Here is a 27,359-nt window from a genome sequence, read left to right on the forward strand (position 1 = left end):
GGGAGGCCCTGCAGGGAGGCCTCAATGAATTTGAAGACTGGGTGATCACCAGCCATAGGAAGTTCAAACAGGTAAAAAGTGCTGGACTCTGCATGTGGGATGAAGTGATCCTGGATATATGGACAGACTGAGGAACGAGATGTCAGAGAGCAGTGCCCTGGAAAGGGATCTGGGGGTCCTGGTTGGTGGCAAGTTGAGTATGAGTCAGCAGTACTCTGGCAGCCAGCACGGACATTCGTGTTCTGGGGACATCAGGCCCGGCATCACCAGCCAGGCCAGGGAGGCGATTGTCCTGCTCTGCTCTCCACTGGGGTGGCCCCACCTCAAGTGCTGGGGCAGTTTGGGACACTACAGTATAAGAGTTATGTTAAACTATCAGAGAGTGTCAAAAGGAGGGCCTTGAGGTAAAGCCATGTGAGGAGTGGCAGAGGGCACTTGGTCTGTTCAGCCTGGAGGAGACTGAGGGGAGACCTCATTGGGGCCTGCAACTTCCTCGTGAGGGTAAGAAGAGGGGCAGAGGGGAAGAAGAGGGGCAGACACTTATCTCTTTTCTGTGGTGACCAGTGACAGGACCAAAGGCAATGGCCTGAAGTTATGTCAGGGGAGGTTTAGAATGGATCAGAAAAAAGTCCTTCCAGTATATGTTTGGGCACTGGAACAGGCTCCCCAGGGTAGTGGTCACAGCACCAGCCTGATAGTTCATGGAGCTTTTGGACAATACTCTCCAGGTGTGACTCTTGGGGATGGTGCTGTGCAGGGCCAGGAGTTGCACTCAGTGATCCCTGTGTGTTCTTCCAACTCGGCTGATTCTGTGATTCTGTGAAGGTCTCAGGTCTTGGAAAGCCCTTGGAGAGTGACTGCCTGCTGCTGTATTTCTGTCCTGAACCTCGAGGTGATGAGGTGTCATGGGTCAAAGAGAGGTATCCGGGTCAAAGAGATGCACCCCTCATCAGGGTAAAGAAAAATCACACAGGCAATGAGCAACACTTTCTAGTTACATATCAGGAAGCAAATACAAATGCTTGGAAAAATAAGTATCAGTTTCCTGGAAGAAGCTGGATTTGTTTACTTGAATGGACCACAGTTTTTTCATTTTATGAGATCTGCTGGAGAGTACTATAAGAATGCTATTTTCTTCAAGGAAAACCCCAGCACTAATGAAGAAGTACCAAAAATGACCCATTGCCTTTGATTTAAATTATCAAGATAACATGAAGGGGTTGACGTGCAATGGCCAAAGTGTTCCAGCAAATTCAGGCATGGGTGGGAACCTGGCCATCGGAGTAGGAACAAAAAAAATGGTGGTGCTGTGCTGGCTGGATCATGTTGTGTGCTGATCCCACAGTAGCGTGGTGAAACATCCTGCTGGAATATCCTAAAGAAACCCTAATCATTGTCTCATGCAAAAATGATATTGTCCAGAACATCACTTCTAATCTCAGCAAAACAGAAAAATATTTGTTTCTTCAAAATGAACAGAAAAATACCTGAAAGATCTTGAAATTCAGGCTTTTGACTGAAGATGAGGTAGTTAGTGGCAATAAAATGAAGAAGCCAAGTTGAAAGGCAATCAGAATTGTGAAACTGTGAAAAGAAAGGAAACACAAAAAACTATGTAATGCTATAATGTCTAAAACACAACCACATCTCATGTATCAAAATATTCAGGTTTCCACTGCCAATACCGCAGTTTACTAAATAAAGTTTTGATTGTGGAAGATAATGAAGGAAAAGTCATTTAATGGAAACAGGTGTAATACGTAAACGTGTGAATTTACAAATATGTAAACAGATAAACACCAAAGAGCAAATCACAAAATTCCCTCTCCTAGAGGTAGGAAAAACCCCTGAGCAATCATGAATCTTGGAAATTTAGTCATCTGCACAGAGGCAGAGCTTCACACAAATGGAGGGAAGGAAGGTGGATGTTGGTTTTGTGGTCTCCTCTTTCTGCAGAAAATCCTGTTTGATTAAGGCAATAGCCTGCAATCTAGTTTTTATTTTCCTCATTTTCCAACCCTGCCTATATTGTATCTCTTTTTTTTCAGCCTCAAATCTTTTCTTTTCATACTTTTTATGCATTTCTCTCAATATTCTGTCCAGTTAGATCTCCTTTGTCACCTGCATACCGCATAATTTTCTTTTTTGACTAAAAGAGGAAGGAGTACATCTTCACTTGCCTAAAACACATCTTTTCTGGCATAAGCTATGGTTAAGATGACTTACTGCAGTGTATCCATGATAAAGGAAATTACACAGGTGAGGGTATGACTAGAGGGTCTGGAGCCCAAATCTTATGGGCAGAAGCTGAAGGAGGTAGGGTTTTTTATCCTGGTAAAAACAGAGGCTCTGGGGGACCTTATCACTCTCTACAACTCCCTGAAAGGAGGTTGTGCACAGATGGGGGTCATGCTCTATTCCCAGAAAACAAGTGACAGAACAAGAGGAAATGGTCCCAGGTTGTGCCAGGGAGGTTTAGGTTGAATAGTAGGAAAAATTTCTTCATGGCAAGGGTTGTCAAGCTCTGGAGCAGGCTGCCCTGGGGACAGTGGTAGAGTCAATTCTGTGTTTCTGTGACTGCACATTCTGCAACTAAAGGCTGAAGGACTTCTTCTGGCCAGCCTGGTATCACCAGTTATCCCTAATAAACAGATTGTATACCAGCATATTTCCTTGGGAACACAAATTGCTGTTAACATCTTAAAAATCTTAAAAATCAAACAACTTACTAAAGTCAACATATATATTCTCATTTGAAATATATAACACATACCTTAGCTTTTTTGAGCAAGCTAACAATACTGAGGCTTGTGGAAGCCAGTTCCCTGCTAGGCATGCTCTGAAGCTGCGTGATGATGTAAAGTTCACAAATATGCTGGAGTCTCATTACTTGGTACATCTCTGCACAGATCAGCAGAGACATCGCTTGGAGAATACTGGCTAAAAATCAAGAAGACATAAGTTACACATTTTTTACCTTTTTGATAAGATGATCAAAGCTACTTTTCACCAAGTTATCTTTTAAATACCTAAGAACAAACATAAAATCAGACACCTGTGATGACCTTGTTTTATTTTTCATTATTATAAATTTATGCTTGCTGTATCACCTTATTTTTCCAGATAAGTTATTCAATTAAGAAAAAAAAAAAGAGTTTAGAACTTTTTGGCAGGTAGGTGTAAAGAATTACTGTCAATATCCCAGAACTTGAAGATGATGAGTCAAGTGTTGTTGATCTATTTAGAGTAAGTGGTTATTAATAAGAGGATTTATCTTTCTGAGTTCTCTTTCAAAAAAGCACTTTTATGATACAATAAAATATAGCCAAAAGGCCAAAGACAAAAAAGAGCAACCTCTTTTTTTTTTTTTTAAATATAGCATGGTGGTTGCTTATTTAAATTGATAAGCAAGGAAATGTTAGATGGAGTGGAAGGAGAAACATGGAAAATATAAGAATAAGGTAAAATAATTATTTCAAAAGAAAACAAAAGCAAAAAACCATATCACAGCATCATTCATTATATCAAGGAAAAACTAGCCGCATTAAAATCATGTTTTACATGTAGTATGCAGATTTTCTTCCCATAAAAAAAGATAAAGGTCGAGACACAAAGAATATTTTAGCTCAATTTTTCTTTCCAAACACTCCAGTTGACATTTTTTTTCTGGGTTTACATACATGTAAGACAACCATGTGTAAAAATAAGATAATCTTGCAATTTAACCTTGTTTATATTAAACTTAGCTATATATGTGTTAAAGAAATTACAACTTTTAAATCAAACACAGAATCAAGATTAGAAAACAACATTAATGTAGTGTAAAAATAAAATCCCAAATATTATAATGGATCAGAAATGAAATTGCAACTTCTTTGCATCATATTATGTAAGCACAAAGCAAATACATAATTTTATTAGCAGTATTTCTTCTGCCTCTAGCTGATTTTACTTGAATAGGGCGGATTTCTTTTTTTATTGCACAATACGAAAAAATATGAGACATTGCATATTCAAATATTGGCACTTTTCAATTAAATAAATGCTGCTACAATACTCTCTGTCAATGAGTACTTTGGAAAAATGAGTCACAGATAAAGAACTGTATTTTACAGTTTTCTTACCTGGGAAGCAGGAGTCAGTGTAAAGGTACTCCAGGAAGGAGAGGAAAGTGTCTTTGGAAACCCCGTACACAGGAACCAGAACACTATTTGCTTCTAGATAATTACCATTAAACATAGCTGCCATAACCTCACAGCGGGCCACCAGAACTGCCCTGTGGGCTGGTACAGTTGCACCTTCAGGATGCAAGATTAAAATAAATATACAGTGACGTTATATAACACAGATCTTGTTCATTTTAAAGCTCGTGTCTTCTTAGAAGGTCTTCACTCCAGTGAACATGACTAAAGTGTTGAAAGTTGACAGTAACTAACAGCACACTCACTGCATGCTAATTAAGATGAATAATGAATAGTAAAATAAAGCAAAAAACAGCAAACAAAAATTAATTAAACCAAAATGAAATAGACTAAACCAATACAATAAATCTGTTCACATTAACTGAACCTCCAGTCCATTGCATAAATATTTAGTGCTATGAATTCTTTTGCAAATGGTTAATGATGGAACTTGATGATCTTAGGGGTCTTTTCCAACCTGAATGATTCTATGATGGGTCATTTGTGTTCACCAGCAACCCTACTGGTAATTAATATTTGTACCAGAATAACCACACAAAGCAGAGAAAGGCAAATTGTTCCAGATGAAATTCCATTAAGTCCAGTAAGTAGGTATAAATTTAACTGGATTAAATATTGTGCCTAAGTGAACTTCCCGAATGGTTGTCTTATGAAAAAACCACTGATGATTTTTTCTATAAATTTATTAATTTTGTAGTATTTGCAAGTGAGTCCTTTGCTTTACTACAGCATTTGGAAGACCTGGAGAGGCCAACAGCCCAGGGTGGTAGAGGCCTTTCAGGCTGCAGAGTCCAGGTGGACTGAGCAGTCCATTTCCACGTGCAAGGAAGTGTCAAGCAAGTGCCAGTCAGGACAGCAACCAAAACCAAAATGAGCATTTAGAGTTGGATGTAAATGTTTTTATCAAAATTATAATAAACAGATCAACTGACATGCAAGATAAATATACTGTATATACTTACAAAGAAGTTGCTGTTTTAATTATGTCTTTAACCACAACACTGGCACCTGAGTAATTCTTTTAAGCCTTCTGGCATTTTTGTCTTTTGTTGTATTTCTACTCCCCTGTGCTTCTACTTCCAAAATGTCTAAGCTGCATACAAAAAAAATATATATATATATATATACACATATATGTGTGTGTATGTCTATATGGAAAGAACACTTGTCAATAGTTTTATGTATTGTAAATATGTAGTATTTACAAATTTCTGTAGTTTGTCTGTAGTAACATGATGCTGCTCTGATGTAAAATACACATGCAGTTCTGTATGTGCTTGTGAATGGACATTCATCTACTAATTAAGAAGCTCAGTCACGTTCTGTGTCTTTACACAGATATAATGGGCTCCCACTTTTCCTGACTCCCCTACTTCTGTAAGTTAGAAAGCTCAAAGCAATGCTAAGTATCCAAGGAATTTCTCAAAAATGTACAAATTTGTTTGTCTAGTTAAGACTAAGGCCTTCAATTTCTCTTAGTAGTTATTTAATACATTTTTTGTGATTGATGAATTAGAGAAAAACATTTGGAAGATGTATCAAGCATTAAGAAAAACAATTCATATTTTATTAATGGATCAGCATGCTTTTTTAAAATTCTTGTCAACCCATTCAGGGATTTGGGTTTTCTTTCTGTGAAATATATAGTGTTGTTCTGGTTTCATCAACTTCCCACAAAGCCTTTTGAAGGAGTGGGATACTGAGGTGAATTGTTCACGTCATTGAGCTCAACATCAGTATTTCCCTCTCCTTTTCAAAGATATTTTTGTGGAATTTTTTTCCATGTATTAAAGAGACCATCTAGAAGGAGTCTGCTTGCCCTTGTGTGCTTATGCTTGAGGAGTTAATGCTTCATATTTGGCCCTGAGATTTACATCTGAAAATAATTAAACAACTGTCTAATTCTAGCAGGCCATTTCTACATGAAGGGTGAGGATGGACAGAGAATAGTGTTAACTTTTAAAAACCATCTCATTCTTATTCTTACAAAAGCATGCAACATGTTTCTCCCACTGCATATTTTATCGTAAGGATGAGCACATTTAATTTCCAGACAAAAATTTCAATCCTGACACTGCAGCACATCAGGCAGTAAAATGTGCTGAATGTCAGTGGCATCAGATCTGCAGGTCACCAAACCCTGGTAGCAAGGACAGTGAATCCAGTCCCTGTCAGCTTCTGGGGGAACAAGAAGGGTGCTTCCACAGCCAGCACCAGCCTGAGACGGAGAGAGGGATGTTGGGCAGGAGTCAATAACCACCATCTCTGATCTTTTCACTGAGGGTGACAAGCACAGAGGTGGAGCCCATGCCTCTCCAAGGTGTGATGTTGGGCAGAGCCCTTGAGTATGTTCTAGTGCTTGTGCAGCTGGGAACTGGAGTGAGATTAAAAAATAAAATAAAATAAAATAAAATAAAATAAAATAAAACAAAGTAAAACAAAATGAAAGAATGCAAAACAAAATGGAGTAAACCAAAACAGAATAAAATAGAATAAAAAATAATGTCAATCAGGATGGCACAGTCTACCATGACAGGCAGAGGGAATTCCTATAGGCTCAGCCCAGGCAAACCATGCTGGAAGTGGACAGTGCTACAGAGCATCCACAGGGAAAGCTTTCCCTGCTTTCCAGAGTGACAGCAAAGCATTCACATTTCTTTAGCTTTGATTCCATAGAACATGATCACCTCTATGCCCCACACTCCTGAAGAGGGGAAAAAGGACAAAGGCTGGAGGCAAAGGGAGCAGAGGCATCTTACCTTGTATTTTGAAGATGACATCAGCCAGGACAGGTGTGTTAAAGAACAGCCTGAGAGATGTATTATAGAGCCGTTTTATCTCGTGTGACCTGCACTCCTTTACAGTGTTTAGCTGAAAAATAAATTGGTAATAAAGAGCTGTCGTGTGGCAGCCCACAGAACTAAATATTATGGAACATCATTTATATGGGAAAATAAACGACAGCCTCTCACATGTGCATTCCTCTGCAATCACCTTTTATCTTTTAATTTCCTATTCCCTACAGTGCAGCAGCTCTGAGGGGTCTCTTTTTTCCCCACAGTCACACCTCAGCTCTTGCCTTTTTTGGCCTTTGACTAAACTCCCCCATCCAGCCCGACCAGACAGGTTGGGCTTCATTGGAGTTTTCTGGAGTCCACACTTCTTCATACATTCCCTGTTGAGACCCAACACTGCAGCAAAATGAGTTTTGAGGTCTCTGGAGGTAGCAGGGGACGCACATCCGCCCCCCAGCACGATGCTCTCTACAGATGCAAGGCAGGTGAGAGTTCTGTGTTTCTTTATATTGCCCTGGAATTTCCTCCACAGAGGCAGGGGGAGCTCACAGGCTGGAGCACAGACTCCTCTTACAGTAACCTGGTGGTGTCAAGACCCTCCAAAGCCCTATACTCCCAGCTAGTTTTCTGTTTTGGTTTTCTTACTTTAAAAATGTAATCCAAAGCTGCCAAAAGGAACAACATTAAAATCATATTGCTAGATTGTGACAAGTGAAATTTAGATGAATTTATGATTAAAATCTTAAATTTATCAATTTTTAGTTTTACTAAGAAAAATCACAATTCCTTTTTTTGGCCTCCAAAGAAAAATGAAATAAGAGTACCCTGAAGGCATTAAAAAAAAAAAAAAAGTGACAACAGTGCAGGCTCAGTATCTCAAAAGTCTCCAGACTCTCCAAGTCCAAACCTATAAATGTTTTAGCTGTGGGCACTAAGGGCTGGTAAGCCTAAGACAGAGCAGTCAGAAGCTGAAAACAGCTCAGTAAATTTTTGATCCTTATATTGTGTTATTTCAAGAGAATCTGAGAGGTTTTCCCATCTAAACAGACAGAAATCATTAGAGCAAGTTCTATAATATTAGGGAAAGTATAAGCTCCACAAGCAAATGTCTATAAAAACTAATTCTATATTAAAACTAATTCTACATTGTAACTTTTTATTAACTTAATAATATGATATGTTACATTTTTCTGTGAGGTCTTCTACTGAATGAACTATACTGAGTTATAGACGGCTTTCCATATCACAACATTTATGTGAGAAACTACCCTTCTGGATCTACTGCAGAATCCCAACTTTTGGCATATGTTCAGGAGCAAATCTTCCCTAGGCAGCCTCTATTACATGGGAATTAGCAACCCATAATCATACTGCCAGAAAGCTGTGAATACAACTAATCCTTTTAGAATACGTACTTGTGTGATTTTTACCAATTATGTTAATTCTGCATGTTACATCAGGATAACTGTGTACGTTTCTTCAAACAAGCCACTGAAAACATGAAAAGCACAAGCTGTGTAAGCCAAAATGACTTTAAAACAAAGACTGACAAGAGACCGTTGCCTACAAAACAATTTCTTGAGAGCTTAAGTAACTAACGGTGACCCCAAGGGAGTCAGATGTACCTTCCCTGGAGTTTTCAGGATACATTTAACTTTCTCAAGCACATGCTCTGTTTTTTCTGGATCCTTCAATTTCTTTTTTATGTCCTCTTCTAATCGTTCCCACTGAAAAGCACCTGTCACAGGAGCAGGGAGAAATGGATTATACATCAACAAAGCATGGGCCTCAGCAGGCAGAGAAAAGGTGATATCAATGCCAAACACATCCTGCAGAAATGGTAGATTTTTGTACATAAATCAGCCAGATCCTTGCTTTTAGCAGGGGAAAGATGCAGTTTTGCACATTAAAACTTCCATGGTACTTTTTATAGTGCAACCATGTACCAACAGACTAGAGCGTCTCCCTTGCTTTCAAACTCAGTTTCTGAATTCCTCCCAGTTCAGTCACTACATATTGCAGGTAGAGATTCAGAAAAAAGTAATCCTCAGTGTTTCAATATTTGTGGAAGTTCTTTAGTTTCTGCCCCTGCTGCTGGCTGCATTGTTCTCTGGGTGACTGAACCACAAAAACTTCATGAGCAGTTACATTCTGAGTCCTCATAGCTAAAATCAGCACAAAGTTTGCAGTAGAATTTCTGTTATTCTTGTTTTCACAGTCAAAGCCATGATACTCACTGAGGTGTCTCAATAACTTTCTTGGGAAAATGAAGAGAGTTAAAACAAAGATAGTTTATCTTCATGCATTTTACTGGAGTAAGTCTCAAAAGCACCATGGGGCTTTGTGGTAACTTTCAGTTCTAACCCAGGACAAGAACACAGAAATAGATAAAGCTCAGTGCCAAGACCAACTTAGCACAGCCCTGAAGATGCTCTGCTGTCGAGAGGCTAAATCAGCACCTACAGCACACAGCATCCTCAGCTCAGTCAGCTCCCAGCTATACCACACTGGTTTATAACTTCATGGGCATCATGTCACAGTCCTGGAAACCTGAAAACTCATTATTTGTTCTTTTCTCAGCCCATACCTCACATGCCTTCAAAAGACATGATCACCTCTCAGAGGCACCAAAAGGCACAAGGACTTTTGCCAATGCCCCTCATGCTGGGACCTGTGACCTAAAGCAGAGCTCTGCCTGCAACTGCACAGTTTCACAGCTCCTTGGTTGACATAAAGGAAAGTGAAAAAGCGAAATTAGTGCATACAAGGCAGCAGACACAAGTTGTAGATGGTAACAGATGAAGATGTTTACAAGGATGTTTAGACTCGAAGAAAGGAGGCTCAGGGGTGACCATGTCACTCTCTTCAACTGCCTGGAAGGAGGTTGTGGTTGGGGTCAGTCTCTTCTCCCAGGTAATAAGTGACAGAACAAGAGGAAACAGCCTCAAGTTGCACCAGAGGAGGTTTAGATTCAATATCAGGAAAACGTCTTCACCTAAAGGGTTGCCAAGCACTGGAACAAAGTGCCAAAGGAAGTGGTGGGGTGACCATCCCTGGAGGCACTTCAAAGATGTGACACCTGGGGACATGGTTTAAGTGATGGGCTTGGCAGTGATGGGTTAGTGATTGGACTTGATAATCCCAAGGTCTTTTCCAACCCAAATTATTCTATTAATTAAAAATACTGTATTTATCCATCACCTGCTGAAATTCCAGTTTTAATCCCCTATCCTTGTCTCCAATAAATGAGACCAAAAAAAATCCATTCACCGTGAAAAACTTCTGCATCTGTTCTTAATGTTTGTCACTGTTTTGGAAAGAATTGAAAGGGATGCCTTTGATGAGCAGACTCCAACTGAAAGCTGAAAGATTCTCTGACAAGTTGAAAAATAATTTTAAAGAACAAACAGGTATTTCTACTTCCAGTAAAAAACCCCAACTTTTTCAGCTGAGGGTTTCTAAGCAACATCTGAAAAGTGAAAAAAATATCAGTGCCATTTTAATAGCTGGCATTACGTAGGTGAGGTCACAGTCTGTACAAACTGGTAACAAAACTCATGCAACATGTTGGAAGTCCCCAGACTCCCACCATTTACCACTGTTTTCTCTTCAGCAGCACCATACCCAGAAGAAAAATTACTTGGGTTTTCTTAAGTAACTCTGCACTCTTGCTCTTGTGTTTAGAACCTACAACATTTTAAGAGCCTAGGATCTGAAAATGACTCGAACTCCAAATTTTTTTTGGCAAAATTTTGAATGTTATTGATGTTAGCTTATGGACTAATTTAATTTAGGCCCATTAAGTCTGGAATGACAACTAATTTAATCTTTGTTAAATCTAGGTGATGGTTTTTTTCCATTGTCCATAATAGTCACAAAGGATAAAATACGTGTGGCAACATGGTGAAACATCATCTCGCGACAGCAAACCCATGTTCCTTAGGGTAATGCACATACTCCTTCATGAGAGGATAGGAAATGGGTAGCCAGACCTGTTCCCAGTAGGTACCTGAATAAATGAAGTGGAGGATGTCTGGGAGACAAGAGCAGAAGACAGAATCCTTCACCACCACCCTGACTGGTGGGACACAGGGTGGGACACCACGGGGGGATGAGGGGAAGGGATCCCCTGCCTCCACCGCAAAGAGACTCTGTGCCAGCTGCATGATGGAGGCATCGTGGGCGTCAGATGGGCTCTTCACCCCAAACAGCAGCATGAAGAGCTGGCTGACGGAGCAGAGGATGATCTTGTGAGCCTCCACTGCCCTGCTGAGGTCCTCGGGGTAGAAGGCCACATCTGCGCACTGGCAGCAGCAGAGCAGGTTGTGCAGGTCTGCGTTGTAGTGCGAGGCTTCACCCTTCAGGATCGGCATTTTTTCTGCAAAAGAAGTCAGGCTGTAAAACTTAGGCAAGTGTTAATCATAGGACAACTGACCTTATCAAACAAAGGGCAATTTTTAAAAGAGGTATTCAATGAGAAAATTTCTTATATGCAGTTCGACTATCTTCAGTAAAATACTCTAAAAATGGAAATACTTGGTACAGTAAATAAGTTAAGAAATACTTAATTTCACAGTAAGTGCCTGTCCTTCCATGAACCTTCTATAGACAGTTACACTATAAAGAAATGTTGACTGTGTATCCCAAATCTAAGAGGTCTGAGCAAATTTCTAGAACACACAAGAAGAGACAATTACAAATTTAGAGATAACTACTTGTCAGTAATTATTTCACAGAATAAATGCATCATATGGTCAGAAATCACATAAAAGTGCATACTTCTCTCCCTTGCTGATGCTGTAGAATAGTAATTCATGCACTAACAGCTTTCTTTTGTAATCAGTCCACAAGCCTTTTATGTAAGGACTTTATTAATTCATGTTTTCGCTATTCATTAAGTCCACCAGAAAACCGCTATTAGTTATATCTAAAATTAACTAGAAATCCATTGCAATGTTACATATTGCCATACAATTCTCCTCAAGTTAATTAAACCATCACTAAAAGATGATGCAACATACTCAGAATAACTGACAATAGATAGCACAGCTCACAGGAACAATTGTTAGTAAAAACTGCAATAAGAAATATTAATTGTGCATAGAAAGTGACACACATAAGGAATGATACTAGAGACCAGACATGAGTGAGCACCTGGCTGTTCAAGCAGAGGTGGTTGGACTCGATGGCACTTCTGTGTCTTTTTCCTTTTCTTCATTTTTTCAGATGACTTCTGATTCAAACTTTGGATCATAAAATATTCCAACTAAGACAAGAAATACATTTTTTTAAAAACCCTTGTTGTTTAATAACAACCTAGATGTCAAATTAAGGAGTATAACAGGTTCTGTATTCAGCGCTAAAGCTACTGACACTATTACGAATCATCCAGGAGAGTCCCAACACTCCTTAGCAGAAGCTACCATATTTAGATGGAATTAGTACCATTTAAAACATGATTTATTCAAATGATTGTAGCTAATTTTTGGGTATTTCATCTTCCTAGAAATGACAGACACAAAGATATTCAATTTAACAACCTCTTTAGATGCTGACTGTATCTTGTGAAGTGGCCTCGTTCAGTTGGGTGTTAAGATAAAAGGACAGAAATACAAGTGGAAAACTGCAGTGTGTCGTATGGCTTTCCTAAACCTTCCTAGTTAAAACCAGAGCAACTTAGGTACTGCTAATTCAGATAGCATCACAGGATCATAGAATCCTAGAATGGCTTGGAAAGTACCTTGAAGACAATCGAGTTCCAATCCCCCTGCCCTGGGCAGAGACACCTTCCACTAGACCAGGTTGCTCCAAGCCCTGTCCAACCCAGCCAAGAACACTTTCAAGGATGGGGCACTCACAGCTTCCCTGACCATTCTGTTCCTGTGTCTGACCACCCTCACAGTGAAGAACTTCTTTCTAACTTGAATCTTGCATCAGTGGGAACTTGCACTCAGTGGAAGAGCCCACGGTATGCCTCCGCTGGTTCTCTAAAGCCCTCACATCAATCATGCACTCCCTCTGTGTTCTACCTGCTTCCAAACCAGCAGATTCTCACTCACCACTCCTCCAAAGTATTTCTGGATGTAGAAGTCATTAAGAGTGTGCAGTTCAAGGTAAGTGGCTCCAAGTTCCTTTGCAAGCTGAACTCCCTCAGAGGTCATGACACAGCTTCTCCTGTCTGAAGTGCACAGGGGACAGGTGCAAGGCACTCCTGGGGTAAAAAGTAATAAAAAAACCCATTTTGGCCAAATAATGCAGAATTTTTTGATTCCTAAATAACTGTAAAGTTATTTTAGAAGAGAACAAAGAGGGAAATGAAAACAGTAATTTTATAGTAAGAAATCTGTAATTACAGAAAAAAAACCCAACTTCTTATTAATCAGTTCAAAATACTAGTCACTCTACAAACCTCAATACACATTACACTAGCATTACTTTACTGGTTTTGTTAAGGTGGAAAAGCCCAGCCAGACTTCCAGAAGCCAGGTTTGGCTTTGGCTCATTACATTTGCATGCCCAGGTCTTGTACTAGCCTTCAGGTGTTATCATTCATGAATGACACCCTTAAACCTGTTGAATTATTGTGGCCTGTCCATGCAGGAAGCACACACAGAAATGGAAAAGGAAAATTTCCACTCCAGACCAACCTTTGATGGGTATGTACATACTGCAGGATCTGATTTAATTACACATATTTTACATACATTTTTTAAAAAACAAATTAGGAACTTTTAATATTATGCCAGTTAAATGTTAAAAGTCTTTTAGCCACACTGGGTCAGCTTTGCTCAATGACAGTAAGAACCTGCCAGCCATGGATGTGCTTTCAAACGTGCTGTGCATGCTCCATGTTAATGTCCTCTGCCTAGACCTATGGATAACATGTACTAAAAGAGCTTTTTCTTTTTTTTTCTGATCATTTGTTTTGGCAGCGCCATTTACCACTACAGAGGATTAAGATCTTAGTAATCTGTATGAGCAAACTGCTGTGTTCACAAATACCTCCTAGAAACAAAAGGGTTCTGTGTGTGCACAGCAGTTTGCTCTGACAGGTCCCAGGGCAAACCCAGAGATCCAGCCTGATGTCTCCCATGACCACATTATTTAAAGAGGAAGACAGAAAAAACTAAGTGGAAAAGAAAAAAAAAAAAAACCACTAGAGGAGTCATTCAGTTTGGTGATATCCTGTGCTTAAATACTAAGTGTAAGAAAAGGGTTGGGAAGACAAACAATTTACCAAGATCTTGCCTTTAGAATGGGAGATTTATTACTCCTGTATAAATGAGAGCATAAAAGCTTTTGGTTGTGATCAGTGAATTATTAAATGGAAGAAAATAAATATTTAACTGTTATGGAGATCTTTAACTGTCCTTTATCAGTCACTGAGCTAGAAGATTTATAAGTTGACCCTGGCAAAACTGAGCATTCCATCCACAGAGGATATACTCATATGGATGAATATTTCTATGTACATTATAAAATAAATGTTTACATCTACACTCTTCGCGTCCCTTACTCATTAAAAGGAGGGATGCTCAGAAGCACTTGTTTTAGTCAAGTGTCATAAAGTAAAAGACAAGCCAGGCTTGTGTTTTTCATTCATTACTTTAGGAAAAAAATCCCAGAGAATTTCAAGGCTTTTCCCACCCATTCTCCAGTGTTTGCAGACTGCTGGATAGAATTTTGATCTTGTACACTTGACATATTTTATACCCAAATATATGTTGCTTAATCCAAATTACTGGATTTAATCGCCATGTGTGATGGCTCCACAAGAAAGTCGTCGCAGAGGTCAAAGAAGGATAGGTTGCCTTTCATCACTGGGGTTAATTAAGCACAATGTTCTAGCCAATACATCAGTCTACAGAGCCAAAATACATGTGTGTATTACTGTCATCCTGACAGACTAATTGTTTCTGTTAACAACTTGGAAAAACAACCAACTTCTACTGAAATTACACTGTACCCAAATTCCAAATGAGATTTTATCTGTCGTTACAGGAGGCTGGATACATACCATTTTTTCTTGCACCAATAGCAGAAATTATTACTGGAACTGAGCAGTGGTTTAATGCTTTTTTTACCATTGGGACATAGCTGTCCTTTAGTTCTTGAAATGAAGTCTTGTCATTGACAGAGTATTTAATCACAATAATATCAGCTCCTCCAATGAGCCTGCAGGACGTGTACCAGTCACTGTCAAATATATCCTAATAAGAAAAAAACACTGATCAAGAATTTACTGTCTATAAAGAAAAAGACTAAATATTCAATATTCTTAATGCAAAACTTTACATAAGTGTTTTTGGCTGATTAGATCTTATCTGAAGAACATGCAACAATGAGCAGAATTCATGCTTTGCAATTTCCTTGTGTGGAGAGCAAGTTGTTTGTTAGAATAAATCACAAATATTTTCCATGATTTCAGGAATTCTGCAAGAAGAACTGAAAATATAGTTTATCTGGGTATATTTCTTTTAGGAAGAAACTTTGCTGGTTTAAATACTTAACTTTAAAACTGTTTCATTTAGGAAATAAAAGCACCTTCAGTGGTAGAGGTTTTCAGCTATTCATACAAAAACATTATTAATCACACCATTTTAGGGAAAAGGTTACACAGAACTATCCCATGTACCTGTGAACTGTTAAATACAAACTCAGTAATTCAGTGTGATTTTTATCTGCTTCACAAGAGCTTCCACATAGCTTTACCAGGTGTTAATGTCTTCAGGATAAGGACTTCAATCACATACCTGAACTTCTTTTTTCAATTTCACGTTCAATTTTTCATTGCTCATGCTGAGGACTTAACCTCTAAAATTGTTTGATACCCTGTCAATTTCCAACTGTGCTGTATCCACATGCAATATACGTTTATTACTTGTGTATTCGTCATGGAGCTGTGATTCCACAACTTCTGCTTCACCTGAAGATAGCTCATAAATACCTGGGATAGCCCTACCTTTGAATGTATGCTGAATTGAAAACTCTTGAGAGAAATCTGGAACTGGTCCAGAGAACCAAAAAACAATTCTGATAACCCAAAATACTATCACCTCTTAGAACCAAGATTTTTTTTTTTTCTATTTATAGATATTCAGGGGGCTTATGAGAAAGATGGGGACAAACTATTTGGCAGGGCCTATTGTGATAGGACAAGCAGAAATGGTTTTAAAGGAGGGTCGATTTAGGTTGAACTTAAGGAAGACATTTTTTACTTAGAGGATGGTGAGGCCCTGGCAGAGTTTGCCCCAAGAAGCTGTGGGTGCCCCATCCCTGGCAGTGTTCAAGGCCAAGCTGGATGAGGCTCTGAGCAATCTGGTCTACTGGAAGTAGTTCCTGCCCATGGGAGAGGGGTTGGAATGAGGGGACCTCTAAGGTTCCTTACAACCCAAACCAATCTGTGATTCTGTCATTCTACACAGCCCTGCATATCATGAGGCAAAACTAGAAGAACTTGGGATCTTGAAAAAGGAAATCAGCAGTAATGAAACAAAGATGATGTGAAAAACAGGAATAAGTGAGCACAGAAGAAGTAACAAAAGGGCACAACTCAAAGTTTGAGTTGGGGGGGATCAATGCAAATTTTGAAAAGCAAGTCACAAAAATAAAAGCATTATAAATGGGAGTCAAATACATAAAAGATTAGTAATATCAACAAGTGATGTGGCTTGCATTGTCAACTTAACTATTTTTGATCATTTCAAAAGGGTCATTGTTTGAAATACAATGAGGTTGCTGCAATGCTCTTAACTACAAGAAGTAGCATGACCTTGATGGACGTCAAAGTCAGCAAATATTTACCTGAACTGTTAGTGCACATAATTCCCAATTCAGGTCTTGACCTCACAAAAAAATAAATCAGGAAATAAATTGTAGTAGGCATTCCCACTGATCTCTGTAATAGAAGCTTTTGTTCTGCAATAAGTAAACCACAATTAACAATTTATCAGGAATAGCTCTTAGATAATTAACCATGTTGACAAGAGAGGAGGTCAAGTGCACTGCTCTTGATAGTTGTTTTTTTGAGACAACCAGCTAAAGACTATTATAATCCCAGGCTAAGGAGAGTCTCAACTAGCACTTAATACAATCATTTAGGCCCAGTTAATGGCATAACGTTCACACATAAATGCACCTTTAGTACCTCTAGCAGTAAGACTACCAGCTACAGTGCTTTGAGACAGCTGTCTAGATGGACATTTGGAGAACATGGTCACACAAGCAGGCAAAAATTGAAAGTTTTCAAGGGACAGCTTTAGTATCTTTTAGCTGATGAAGACCTCAATGGAGAATTTTTAATAGAGTTGTATACATTTAACACAACAAAGGTTTAATGGAAAAATACAGTACAACCCAAAAATAACATAGAATATTTATCTGTTTTGTTCTGTTGGCAGACAGAAAGCACATCTGTTCCTTTGCAATTTCCTTCCAGCTGACACTCTTCAAGGTCAGCCCAGGTTTGTACCTGCCCATTGCTAAAAGATTGGAGACAATTGGTGGTATCATAAACAAAGTGCAGAGCACAGGTGGACAAATATGTGGTAACTGCTCAACTTTAAGCATGAGTAATAAAAAATGCTTATGGAAACTTCTTAAGGAATTTAATGTGTATTAATACCATATTTGTGTATAGTTTGTATATTGTTTTTGCCGTATGTTGTTTTTCACTCACTCAAGGGTACAACAGAGCTAAATCTAATGTGTTGGGAAAATCCTCCAAAAATATCTCTGACAATGGGTTATTTGCACATGCAGAGCATGTGGAGCCTCCTTTGTTATCGCTTTTAGAGAACCTTTATGCAAAAATGACAGACGGAATTTCTTCTGAATCTGAACATCAGTTCAGATTCAGGAACAACCTTAATTTCAGGTTCCATCCATGAAATTTGTGTAACAGCTACTCCTCATCATGCTTCTTGCTTTGTTTCCCAAGTCAGCCGTTGACAAAAGGAAAAAGTAACTGCACAGCTAAGTTTATTTTAATATGACCTTATTAATTATAATTATAATTATACTTCAGATGTTGTTCCACTCAGGAAAAGCTTCATCCTTCCTTGCATGCCTTCATTCTAAGTGTCTCATAACATATTCTTGCCATTAGTAAATTATACTTCTCAAGATTCAGTGTTGAAAATAAAGCTTTCAGAGGCATGGAAGATACAGTTTTCCTACAAAAATCACATGAACCCTCAAGACAACAATACTTGCTTTGTTAAAAATGGTTTATGAATGCCTTTTTGGAATGGCAATGAAATTCCTCACACAAGTGCCCTTGCAATGCCCACACTCTTTCTGAAATCTGCTCGTAAGTGTCCCCATGTCCACCCAGCCCTTGATCTGAGGCAGCAGCAATGCCAGCCACTCTTTGTGGGGACAAGGGTGCCTGGCCACCCCCTAGGAAAGTTCCCTTGGGATTTCCTCAGTATCCAAGAGAGCTGCATTGGGAATATTGGGGAGTTATCCCTCCCTATGATCCTTTTACAGACCCAGTCTCCACTACCAAAACCTTCTTCACACTGATGCTCTCCACACCACGTATCTGGGGCCTTCCCCATTTTTTTTCAAGATTCCTCTGCAATTTCTTATCAGGTGTGCAGCAGGGCAAATTTTATGGGCGTACCCTCTACAATTTACTAGTCCCCTGAACCTACTCAGATAAGTAATCTGCAGCACAGATGGAAGTATCTTCTTCAGAAATCCCCCTAAACGTCCCCCCCACAAAACAAAGGAAGCTCATATTGGCCTGTGTCATCCTCTCATAAATTAATTTAATAGTATTTTTTACCAGGATATGATCATTTGTTGTAAATTGCCACTTCAGGCATTCAAGTTTAAAAATGAGAAGGGATGACATTCTGAAAAATGAAAAGTTACAAGCTGTCATTTTTTACTGAAGCAGTAATTTGTCTAGATTTCTAAAAATAGTAAATGAAATCTAAAAGTGGATCCGATTCCTTTACCTTTAGACATGATAAGGACTGGCCAGCCTTGGCAGCTCAAGGGGCACAAGAATTATGATAAAGAGGAAAAAGCCAGACAACTACACTATGGATGATACCGTTGCCATAAGAAAGCTCACAGTGTTCAAGTGACTACTCCTGTTGGTGCAGTAAATAAAAAAGCAGACAAGAAAAAATACAAATAGACTAAGAGAATGAGAAAGTTGTAAGAGAGAATTAGGAAAAAAAAAATCATAGAACAGCTTTTCGAAATTGTATTTAATATATTTAAGTTGCAGTTAATATATTTATGTACTAGTGAGCCCCATGGAGATCTGCAGCTCTGTGCAAGGCTCTGAGAAGATGCAGCAGAGAATCCGCACCACTGCAACTATCTAATCCAACACAAGGCAATCTCCAAAACCCAGCTCTCTTTTTTCCCCTTTTGTAACATTTCTGTACTTGATGATGTTAGTAATTCTCTAGAAACGGAGCAGTTTTTATAGAATAGGGGAAACCAAAAAAATTCTGGGGGTATTGCTTCCATGGGGAAAAATCAACCAAACAAACCAAAGCCATAAAAACAAAACCAAACCAAAACCAGGTGGCTCATAGTAGAAAAAGTCAAAAAGGGCAGCAAGACCCCCAGGATAAGACAGAAACACTCTCATATCCTCAGGGTATTGATCTGAGTAAGAGAGGGGAAAACAAGAGTTACCGCAAGTAGGGAACACTTAGAAAGAAATTTTTATTTTGCCATTTATTTTCAAGCGCTGTAATTAAATGAATCAAAACACGAATTACAGCTTCTATTCTGTGCTTAATTCTGGACTTGAAGAAGAGTCACTTGTCACCAGATATTAAAAATTGTGCCTGCACTTTTTCTGCAGAAGCATGAAAAAATTCAGTGTTAAGTGGAATTGCAAAATTCATGCAAGTCAGTAAAATGTCATCTCAGTCATGAAGACTGTCAAATCTAATACAGAGTGTTTATTAAAGCAGCCTTTCCCAAAGCAAATCTTAAAATTCCTCTTGGAAGGTACTCCTTGTGAGTTACTAGCTCCATACAGAGGTTTGCCCCTCCAAAATTAGAAAAACTCTGACATTCTTTTTCAATATGACCTACAATAGAACAGCTTGAGCATGCATAGGAGCTGATCAGCTATTAAAATCACAATATTCAGCAGAGATGTTAGCACACATGTCTTTTACCTAGTTCATTATGTCTCCTCTCATCCTAGGTGTGTGTTTTTTGAGAAAATGCTTTGAAGCCACATGATTTACAAGGATGTGGGTGCACTGTCCAGCTGTCCCCTGCATAGAGCACACAGCTCTGCCAGAGCAGTGCCGGACACGGCAAGCCATAATGGCACACCCAGAGAGTGGCATACAAATAGCAACCTGTCCTTGGAAACCCTGACATTTTGCTCCCACATTTTGAAGTGTGGTGTTCCGCTACTGTCTCTACAGCCCTGTGATATCTGCGTGGATTATAAGGTCCCCAAAGTCAACATTTCCATCCTCCACCCTGCAACTGCCTCAGGAAGGAGAGCTGCTCTCAACATGCTGTTTTGCATGTTGGCAAACATGAATCTATCTTTTTAATTTTCTAAAGACACCTGAACTGCTGGCCCTCCTGCAGACTCAAAAGGCCAAGCAATGTCCTGGACTGACAGACAGATGCAGCAGCAGACTGGGACTGAAGAAAACTTAAACTGCACCACAATCTGCCATACAAAAGGGTCCCCCCCACTCACCGTGGAGCTCTATTCAGTAAACTTACATCAACACTGCCTTTCCAGACTGATGGCTGTGAAGGACAAAGAGCAGCGGGGCACCCTTGAGTTTTGAGACTCCCAACTACCAGTGTACTCAGGTGCCAAGTTCATGTCTAGGACTGACTTGCCTTAATCATATGGATTTAATCTAGATGAGGTACAAATCCCAGGTAAAACACAAATCCGCCTTTGTGCTCAGATGGTAGAGGCTGAAATACTGCAAGACCCACCACACCGCCACCTCTGTGTTTTGGTAACATCCAACAGGGATCCTGTTCCATGCAGTATCCGACTTGAGGCAACATCTGTCAACATTTTAAATTGTTCTGTGCTGCTTCCCCAGGCTAGCAGGGGAGCAGCCCTGAATAAACCACTGTTACATGGTAAGCCTCAAGCACTCAACCTATGGGAAATAGTCCTGTTCTGCCTTACTCTAGCAAGGATACTGCTTGCAAATAACCACCAGAGTCCAGTCCTGCTATCTGAGATGTCTTCTATGAAGAGAAAAATGCTAATTTGTCCTCAACATTCCCAGTAATACATCTTCTGCCTCCTCTAGCTTACAGAGGGAAAAAACCTGAGGGCTCAGATGTGCAGTGACTCAGACAATAACAAGCTAGCTTTTGAAGGGCAGAAATTATAAGGTCTCCAGAACTGAACAATCTCATTTTGCAGAAGGGCAAATGTAATTAAAGCAGTGTAAAAACTCATCAACTGTGTCTCCAATCTACCCCTCCCTTCCCCTTCTCCAGCTACCCCCACTTGCCTTCCCACCTCCTTTACAATCCTCCATTCCTCTGAAACAGCCTTTTGAAGTCCTACAGACTTCATTTATATTCAGGAGATTTTACTCTTTGCTACGCTCCAGTGACTCCAGCAAACTGCACATGCAGGTCACATGCAGCTTCACAGATTAGAAACAGGATCCTCCAGTCCATCTGAACTGGTCTCTGTAAGCACAGCTGGGAAAAAGAAATAAAAAACAGAAGGACAGCTAAACTGGATTGTTTAGTTTCAAGATTGCCAGCTTCTGATTGTGTATTTCACGGAGCTGTTACAATTCCTGCAGATTCTCCAAAAGGTTTCCCTTACAGGAGCACAAAAATCACCCAAAAGGATAGAATTATGGACCTGAAACTGATTATTGTTTTAATTTCTAAAAGCTGGTAAGCTGATGGGGGTTTTTTAAGGCTACTAAGTAGTCATTAAATATGTTTTAATTTAGATTATCAGTATCATTTCTTACGTAATCATTGATCTGCTCACACTCATAACTAAGTTTTCTCACTTACTAACAAAGGTGCTGACAACTTGCAACAGTGCCAAAATCTTTTTTTTACTATCGGATAAAGGTAATAATGTTAAGATGTGATTATTCTTTGTAAGAGAAGTAAAATTACTCCCTACATTGTATTTTGCAAGCTATCAAATCTTTTCATCTGTCATTTTTCAAAGCTGGAAAACTTACTGCCTGTTTTTTACAGAAAAATTAAGTTTCATTTTATTGTTGATAAATATTTGAAGAGAAAGCTTATAATGCAGTGTCACTAAGAAGGCATTCTTGTTTACCTCTGGATTATCTTCAACAAAGTTCCCACTAAGCAGCACAGTTGAAAAAACCACCTTCCCACAGAGGAGGCCAACAGGGGCTTGTTTGTGGGAAACTTTTTGTAGCACCTTTGAGATTTCGCAGCATTTGCCTGGTTACATTTTATAAGTTTTTCTTACTATTTGCAATAATGAAGCTATTAATAAAATTCCTCAACAGTGAAAACCATATAAAATTAGGATATGTTTTCATTTTACTAAAATAAGTTCACACTGCTAATTGCAGTTACAAAGACTGAGATGGATCTCTTACCCAGACAGGACAGTCGTGTACCACCAGTCTGACATTTCCAAACACGCAGGCTTGATACTCGGTAAAAACTGGGTTTCCAACGTGACTGGCAGACAGGCTGCTGTCGATCTGGGAAATGAGAGCACTTCTCCTGAGATAGCTCCAGATCAGGCTGGGCTGCTGATTGTCCTCAGAAAAACCATCTCTTTCATTCCCAAAAGCTACAATATTAACCGACCTAAAATAAAAATAATAAAGACAAAGTTGTGTTAACAAAGATGAAGGGCAGGGATAAGGGGAAAGAAAATAAAATCCCCTTAAATCAAAACTAACATATTAATCCTTCCGAATCCTCTTCCCTCCCTAGATTTTAACACCCTCCTGTAATCAACAGCAAAACCACATACATGATCTCAAATCCAGCAGCAGGGTGGGAGCAAAGCAGAAAAGAAACCTGGAAAGGCTGCTTGCATTGCAAATCCCCAGCGGGCTTGGCTTCGTATTCCTTGGTGTCCACGCTCAGCCTCGCTGCGGTGACCTCTGGAGCTCTTGCCGCATTCCTTCTGCTTTGGCCGGGCTGGATAACTTGGTGCTGGCTGCTCCGGGCGATGCACTGCAGCCGCACGCCGGAGCTGCAGCAGGATCAGCAGCAGTCGCAGTAACAGCAGCGGCGGCAGCAGCAGCAGCAGGATCAGGGTCTGCAGCAGCGGCGGGATGAGCAGCAGCGGGATGAGCAGCAGCAGCAGGAGGAGCAGCAGCAGCAGGAGGGGCAGCGGCGGCAGCAGCCCAGGCTGTGGTGGCCGCGCTGCTCCGCCGCTGTCGGTGAAGGCGCAGCAGGGTCCGGCCGGGCGGTCACGGCCATCGCATCCTGACGTCAGCGAGCACCGCGGACGCGATGGGCAGAGCGAGATGACGTCCCGAGAGCAGGTGCAGCCAGGTGAGCAGGGGCAGGGAAAGGCTCTGGGGCAGGGAAAGGCTCTGGGGCAGAGCCGTGTCCCACCCCGCTTCTGCTCCTGCTTCTGCCGCCGCCCCGCAGGAACAGGACCAGCATCCCCACACCAGGGGACGGTGCCGCCACTTGCCTGCACCAGGGGAGAGACCTGGGACTGTCACAGCCAAAGGAAAGAGCAGTGTGAAGATCGTCTCTTAAAGTATTTAAAGCTCTTTTAATTTTTTAAAATTTAAATAATATATATCTTTTTAATATTAGGCTGATAATTTCTTAAATGCCATGCAGATTTTTTAGTGTTCATGTGACATTTAAAGCACTATTTTCCAACAGGATGATCTCAAATTGTATTAAAACAAACACAAATCACAGAATCACAGAATGGTTTGGGCTGCAAAGGACCTCTGAAGATCACCTAGCCCAACCCCCAACGCAGGGTCACCTACAGAGGTCACACAGGAAATATACCAAATCCATTCTAAAAATACCATGTTTGCTGTCAGATACCACTGCATACTCTAAAATTTAAAAAAAAAAAAGTAAAAATATTTTAGTCATTCTAGGTGATAAACAATACTCTGTTATGTGAACACATGCTACTGTTAATCCCATGGGCAAGAACTCATTCAAAACAGGAGTTGATACGATTATCAACAGAATAGTGAATAGAGCTTTGCTTGCAACAATCCATAGTTTGAGAAAAGCACTATTCCACTATTTGCAGATGTAGGAGATGCCATTTGATGTCACTGCCAAAGTTTTGTACCAATATAGTACTGAATGGCAAGACCATTTTAATAAAATGTAAGTATTAATATCTGCTAATGAATGCTAATGAATTATTTTTATTTTTATTTTTATTATAAACTCTACTACTGAAAAAAAAAAAGAACAAAACAACAGATAATTTACCAACCTGTTTTCCACACATTTTATCCCATTCGATCTTCTGCTTTTCAGTCTATCTTTGCTCTAGAAAACTATAAGACAAAGGACAAGTGGAGGTTGTGGTTTTGTTTCCTCCTGCAAAAAAGAAGTTAGAATACGTGTTTCTTAGGTAAGTTTAAAAAACTATCACAGGAAACCACTGTTTTTTTCCCCAGGTGATCCTCCAACTGTGATGTATCGCCCTACACCTCCAAAGCCTCAGCGGTGCCCAAACACTGGGTATATGATGTTGTAAGTCAACAGAGGACTCAAAATTTTGCAACCATGACTATTTGTGTACTTTTTAAAGGTCACTGAACCTCCCCTGGAATTCTTACATTTGCACTTGCAGCGATCTACCCATTGAAAATGAGGAAACCTTTCGGAGAAAAATTCTTCACACCACTAATGAGCCTGACCTGGTAGAGCTAAATGCATAAATAACTAAATACATGAATAAACGTGCGCATGCATATACATACACAAATGTGCATACACAGACTTATAAGCGCATATGTTTAAAAACATGTATGCATGCATATTATAAATACAACACACATATACATGCAGATGTGGACACATATATAGATAGTTGTAACAAGAAAAACCAGACTGGTGAGTAAGGCAGTACAAATGAGGAGTGACCCAATTAACCCACACTCCAATTAACAAAACTCATTCATTGCTGTGGACCAAGTCCTGCCCGGGGGTGCCAAGGGCAGGGGTACCAACCAAGAAGGAGGATCACAAAACACCTGTCTTCCTCTCACTAGTTCCTTCAACCACCTGGGAAACTTGGGGCTGACAAAAGTATCAGCTCTGGCAAAGTAGGCAGATGGTGGATGTGAGATTCATCTCAGCTGATGAACAGCACTTAAAGTTTACAGACTGAAATACACTGAACTTGTCTTAGTGTTTCCCAGCAATTAGAAGACTGAGAACAATATCTAAAGCAAGCATTAAAATTGGATGAGAATGCTATCTGTACTCCTGTCAAAGTAAGTCCATAACCCAGTTTTTGCTTGCATTGCTCAGGGATTGTGCAATACACTTCAAACAAACAAACAAACAAAACAGGGAAGGAAATTAGTTCACTTTGGCAGGATAATAAATACCACAAATAGGGAAGTTGCTTGGCACCCCTACCCTAGATGCGTTCTGCCAATTACATGGGCACTGCAAGGGAAAGCCGTAGAAGATTGTTTAACTGAGAGGATTGCAGAGGATTGCTTGACTGTTCTCTGTTTGGCAGTCGGGAAGTTGAATACCCTGTGATCAGCAAACTCCTCAGCCAGCAGGCATTTGCCATTGCTGCTGACAAACAAACACTAACTGCAGAAAAGGGAGTCTTTGATAGGGTCCAGGAAACAATTGCATATTCGGTCGTGTGTAGTTTGCGCTGGAACATTATTGTTTTGTTTCAAACCACTTCCGTTGTAGCTTTCCGGTGAGCACCTCAGATAAAGCTCTGAGAACAAATACACAGTCGCTAATGACAAAGGGGAATGATATTTTCCAGTGCAAGGAGATAAGTGCAGGCAAGTCAAGGAGGAGGATTTTTCCCTTGTGGAAGCTGTAGCGTTACTTGTACTGGTCCAAGCAGAACTATCCAGCCTGTATTTTCAGGACAGTGAGGAGATTTAATGCACCTGAAGTCAAAGTCACTGCCAAACCTGCTCATTAGCTGAATTTGCACGTTGCAAAAAGCTGCTGCTGCTGCTGCTGGTGTGATCAGCTTCAGGTGAAAGACAAGACCTTTTGAATGAGTTCTTTTTTCTAGGAGAGGTAAATTTCCAGGTGTTTTTTTTCAAAGATAGAAGATGATTCCAAATAACAGTAATAAACTTTGCTGTATAAAGCTGTTTCCTCCTAATACTGCAAAAAATAACTTGTGATAGGCTTGGCTTTATTGGTTCCTGTCCAGACTAGACACGGCTGCCAGCCAAGACCCCCTGTTCAGACAAAGCACCAGCAAACAAAAAGGAGGTTTTCTATTGTTGCAGTCATCTGCCACACCCCCACCAACAAAAGCTGTGTGTGGGAAATGAATGGAGGGACAGTGTTCAGGACCAGTAGTATTTTTCAGCATAACCATGCCAGAAAAATCGTGTAGTGTTTCCCAAACTTGGAAGCAATTTTTTTCAATTTCCACATATAAATCACAGAATGGTTTGGGACAGAAAAGAACCTTAAGCATCATCAAGCTCAGCCCCACTCTCCATATCCAAGTCTATTTCAGGGATGGCACAGGCACTCACAGCCAGAGTCCGATGTCCCTCCAGCCCAACAGGTTTCACTCTTGACTTCTTTCTGGAGGTCACAGATGGAGGCATCAAGAAAAAACTGCTCAGATTGGAAGGCTTTTGTATCAAGTTGTGGAATGTCTATCATTGGAGGTATTCAAGGTTTCACTGAAGAAGTCCTTGCACAACCTTAGCCCTTTAGACACACTTGGAGAGGAGGTTGGGTTAGATGACCTCCAGAGGTCCCTTCTGACCTGAATTATCCCCTGACTGCACAAATCTCCTCCTTCCTGGAGAGTGACCACTAAGCCCTGTCCCTCACTTCCTCTTCTTACACCAGCTTTCAACTCCAAAACCAACCTCTCATCCAATCTTGTGGCAACTTATTTTCTTTACAAAGTTTAATAAGCTTTGCAAAAAGCTTCTCAAAGGCTTTTTGAAATTGCAAGAGGATTATTATGCCCACACGACCCTCTTTATTGGCATACTTACCACCCTTCCTCCAGAAGCCAGTGATGCTGGACTTCACTGGAGCCTCTCCAGCAGCTTCCCAACAGACTGTGTTCATCCCTGGATCTCACTTTGTGTCACAGGATGTGTCCTCTCACCAGGAGTGGTAGCTGCTCCCACTACTCTGGCATTCCCCAGGCCCTGCTAAAAGAGTTTTTGAATATATTGGG

At 40.1% G+C, this 27,359-nt stretch overlaps 1 protein-coding gene across 1 annotated transcript in view; it reads right to left on the reverse strand.

Moving 5' to 3' along the window:
- Positions 1-23,241, reverse strand: part of RHOBTB3 (Rho related BTB domain containing 3) — a 51,462-nt gene extending 28,221 nt beyond the window's left edge. The window contains exons 1-11 of the mRNA XM_010413128.4: positions 22,968-23,241; positions 22,582-22,798; positions 15,015-15,207; positions 13,057-13,208; positions 12,152-12,263; positions 11,007-11,375; positions 8,623-8,735; positions 6,962-7,073; positions 4,125-4,298; positions 2,774-2,940; positions 1,488-1,584 (exon numbers count right to left, since the gene is read on the reverse strand). Coding sequence (XP_010411430.1) covers positions 1,488-1,584; positions 2,774-2,940; positions 4,125-4,298; positions 6,962-7,073; positions 8,623-8,735; positions 11,007-11,375; positions 12,152-12,263; positions 13,057-13,208; positions 15,015-15,207; positions 22,582-22,798; positions 22,968-22,969 — 1,708 coding nt within the window. The 5' untranslated portion in view covers positions 22,970-23,241. The remainder of the gene's footprint in view (positions 1-1,487; positions 1,585-2,773; positions 2,941-4,124; positions 4,299-6,961; positions 7,074-8,622; positions 8,736-11,006; positions 11,376-12,151; positions 12,264-13,056; positions 13,209-15,014; positions 15,208-22,581; positions 22,799-22,967) is intronic.
- Between the last annotated feature and the right edge of the window lie 4,118 nt (positions 23,242-27,359).

This window comes from Corvus cornix, chromosome Z (assembly GCF_000738735.6).
Source record: "Corvus cornix cornix isolate S_Up_H32 chromosome Z, ASM73873v5, whole genome shotgun sequence".
Lineage (NCBI taxonomy): Eukaryota > Metazoa > Chordata > Aves > Passeriformes > Corvidae > Corvus > Corvus cornix.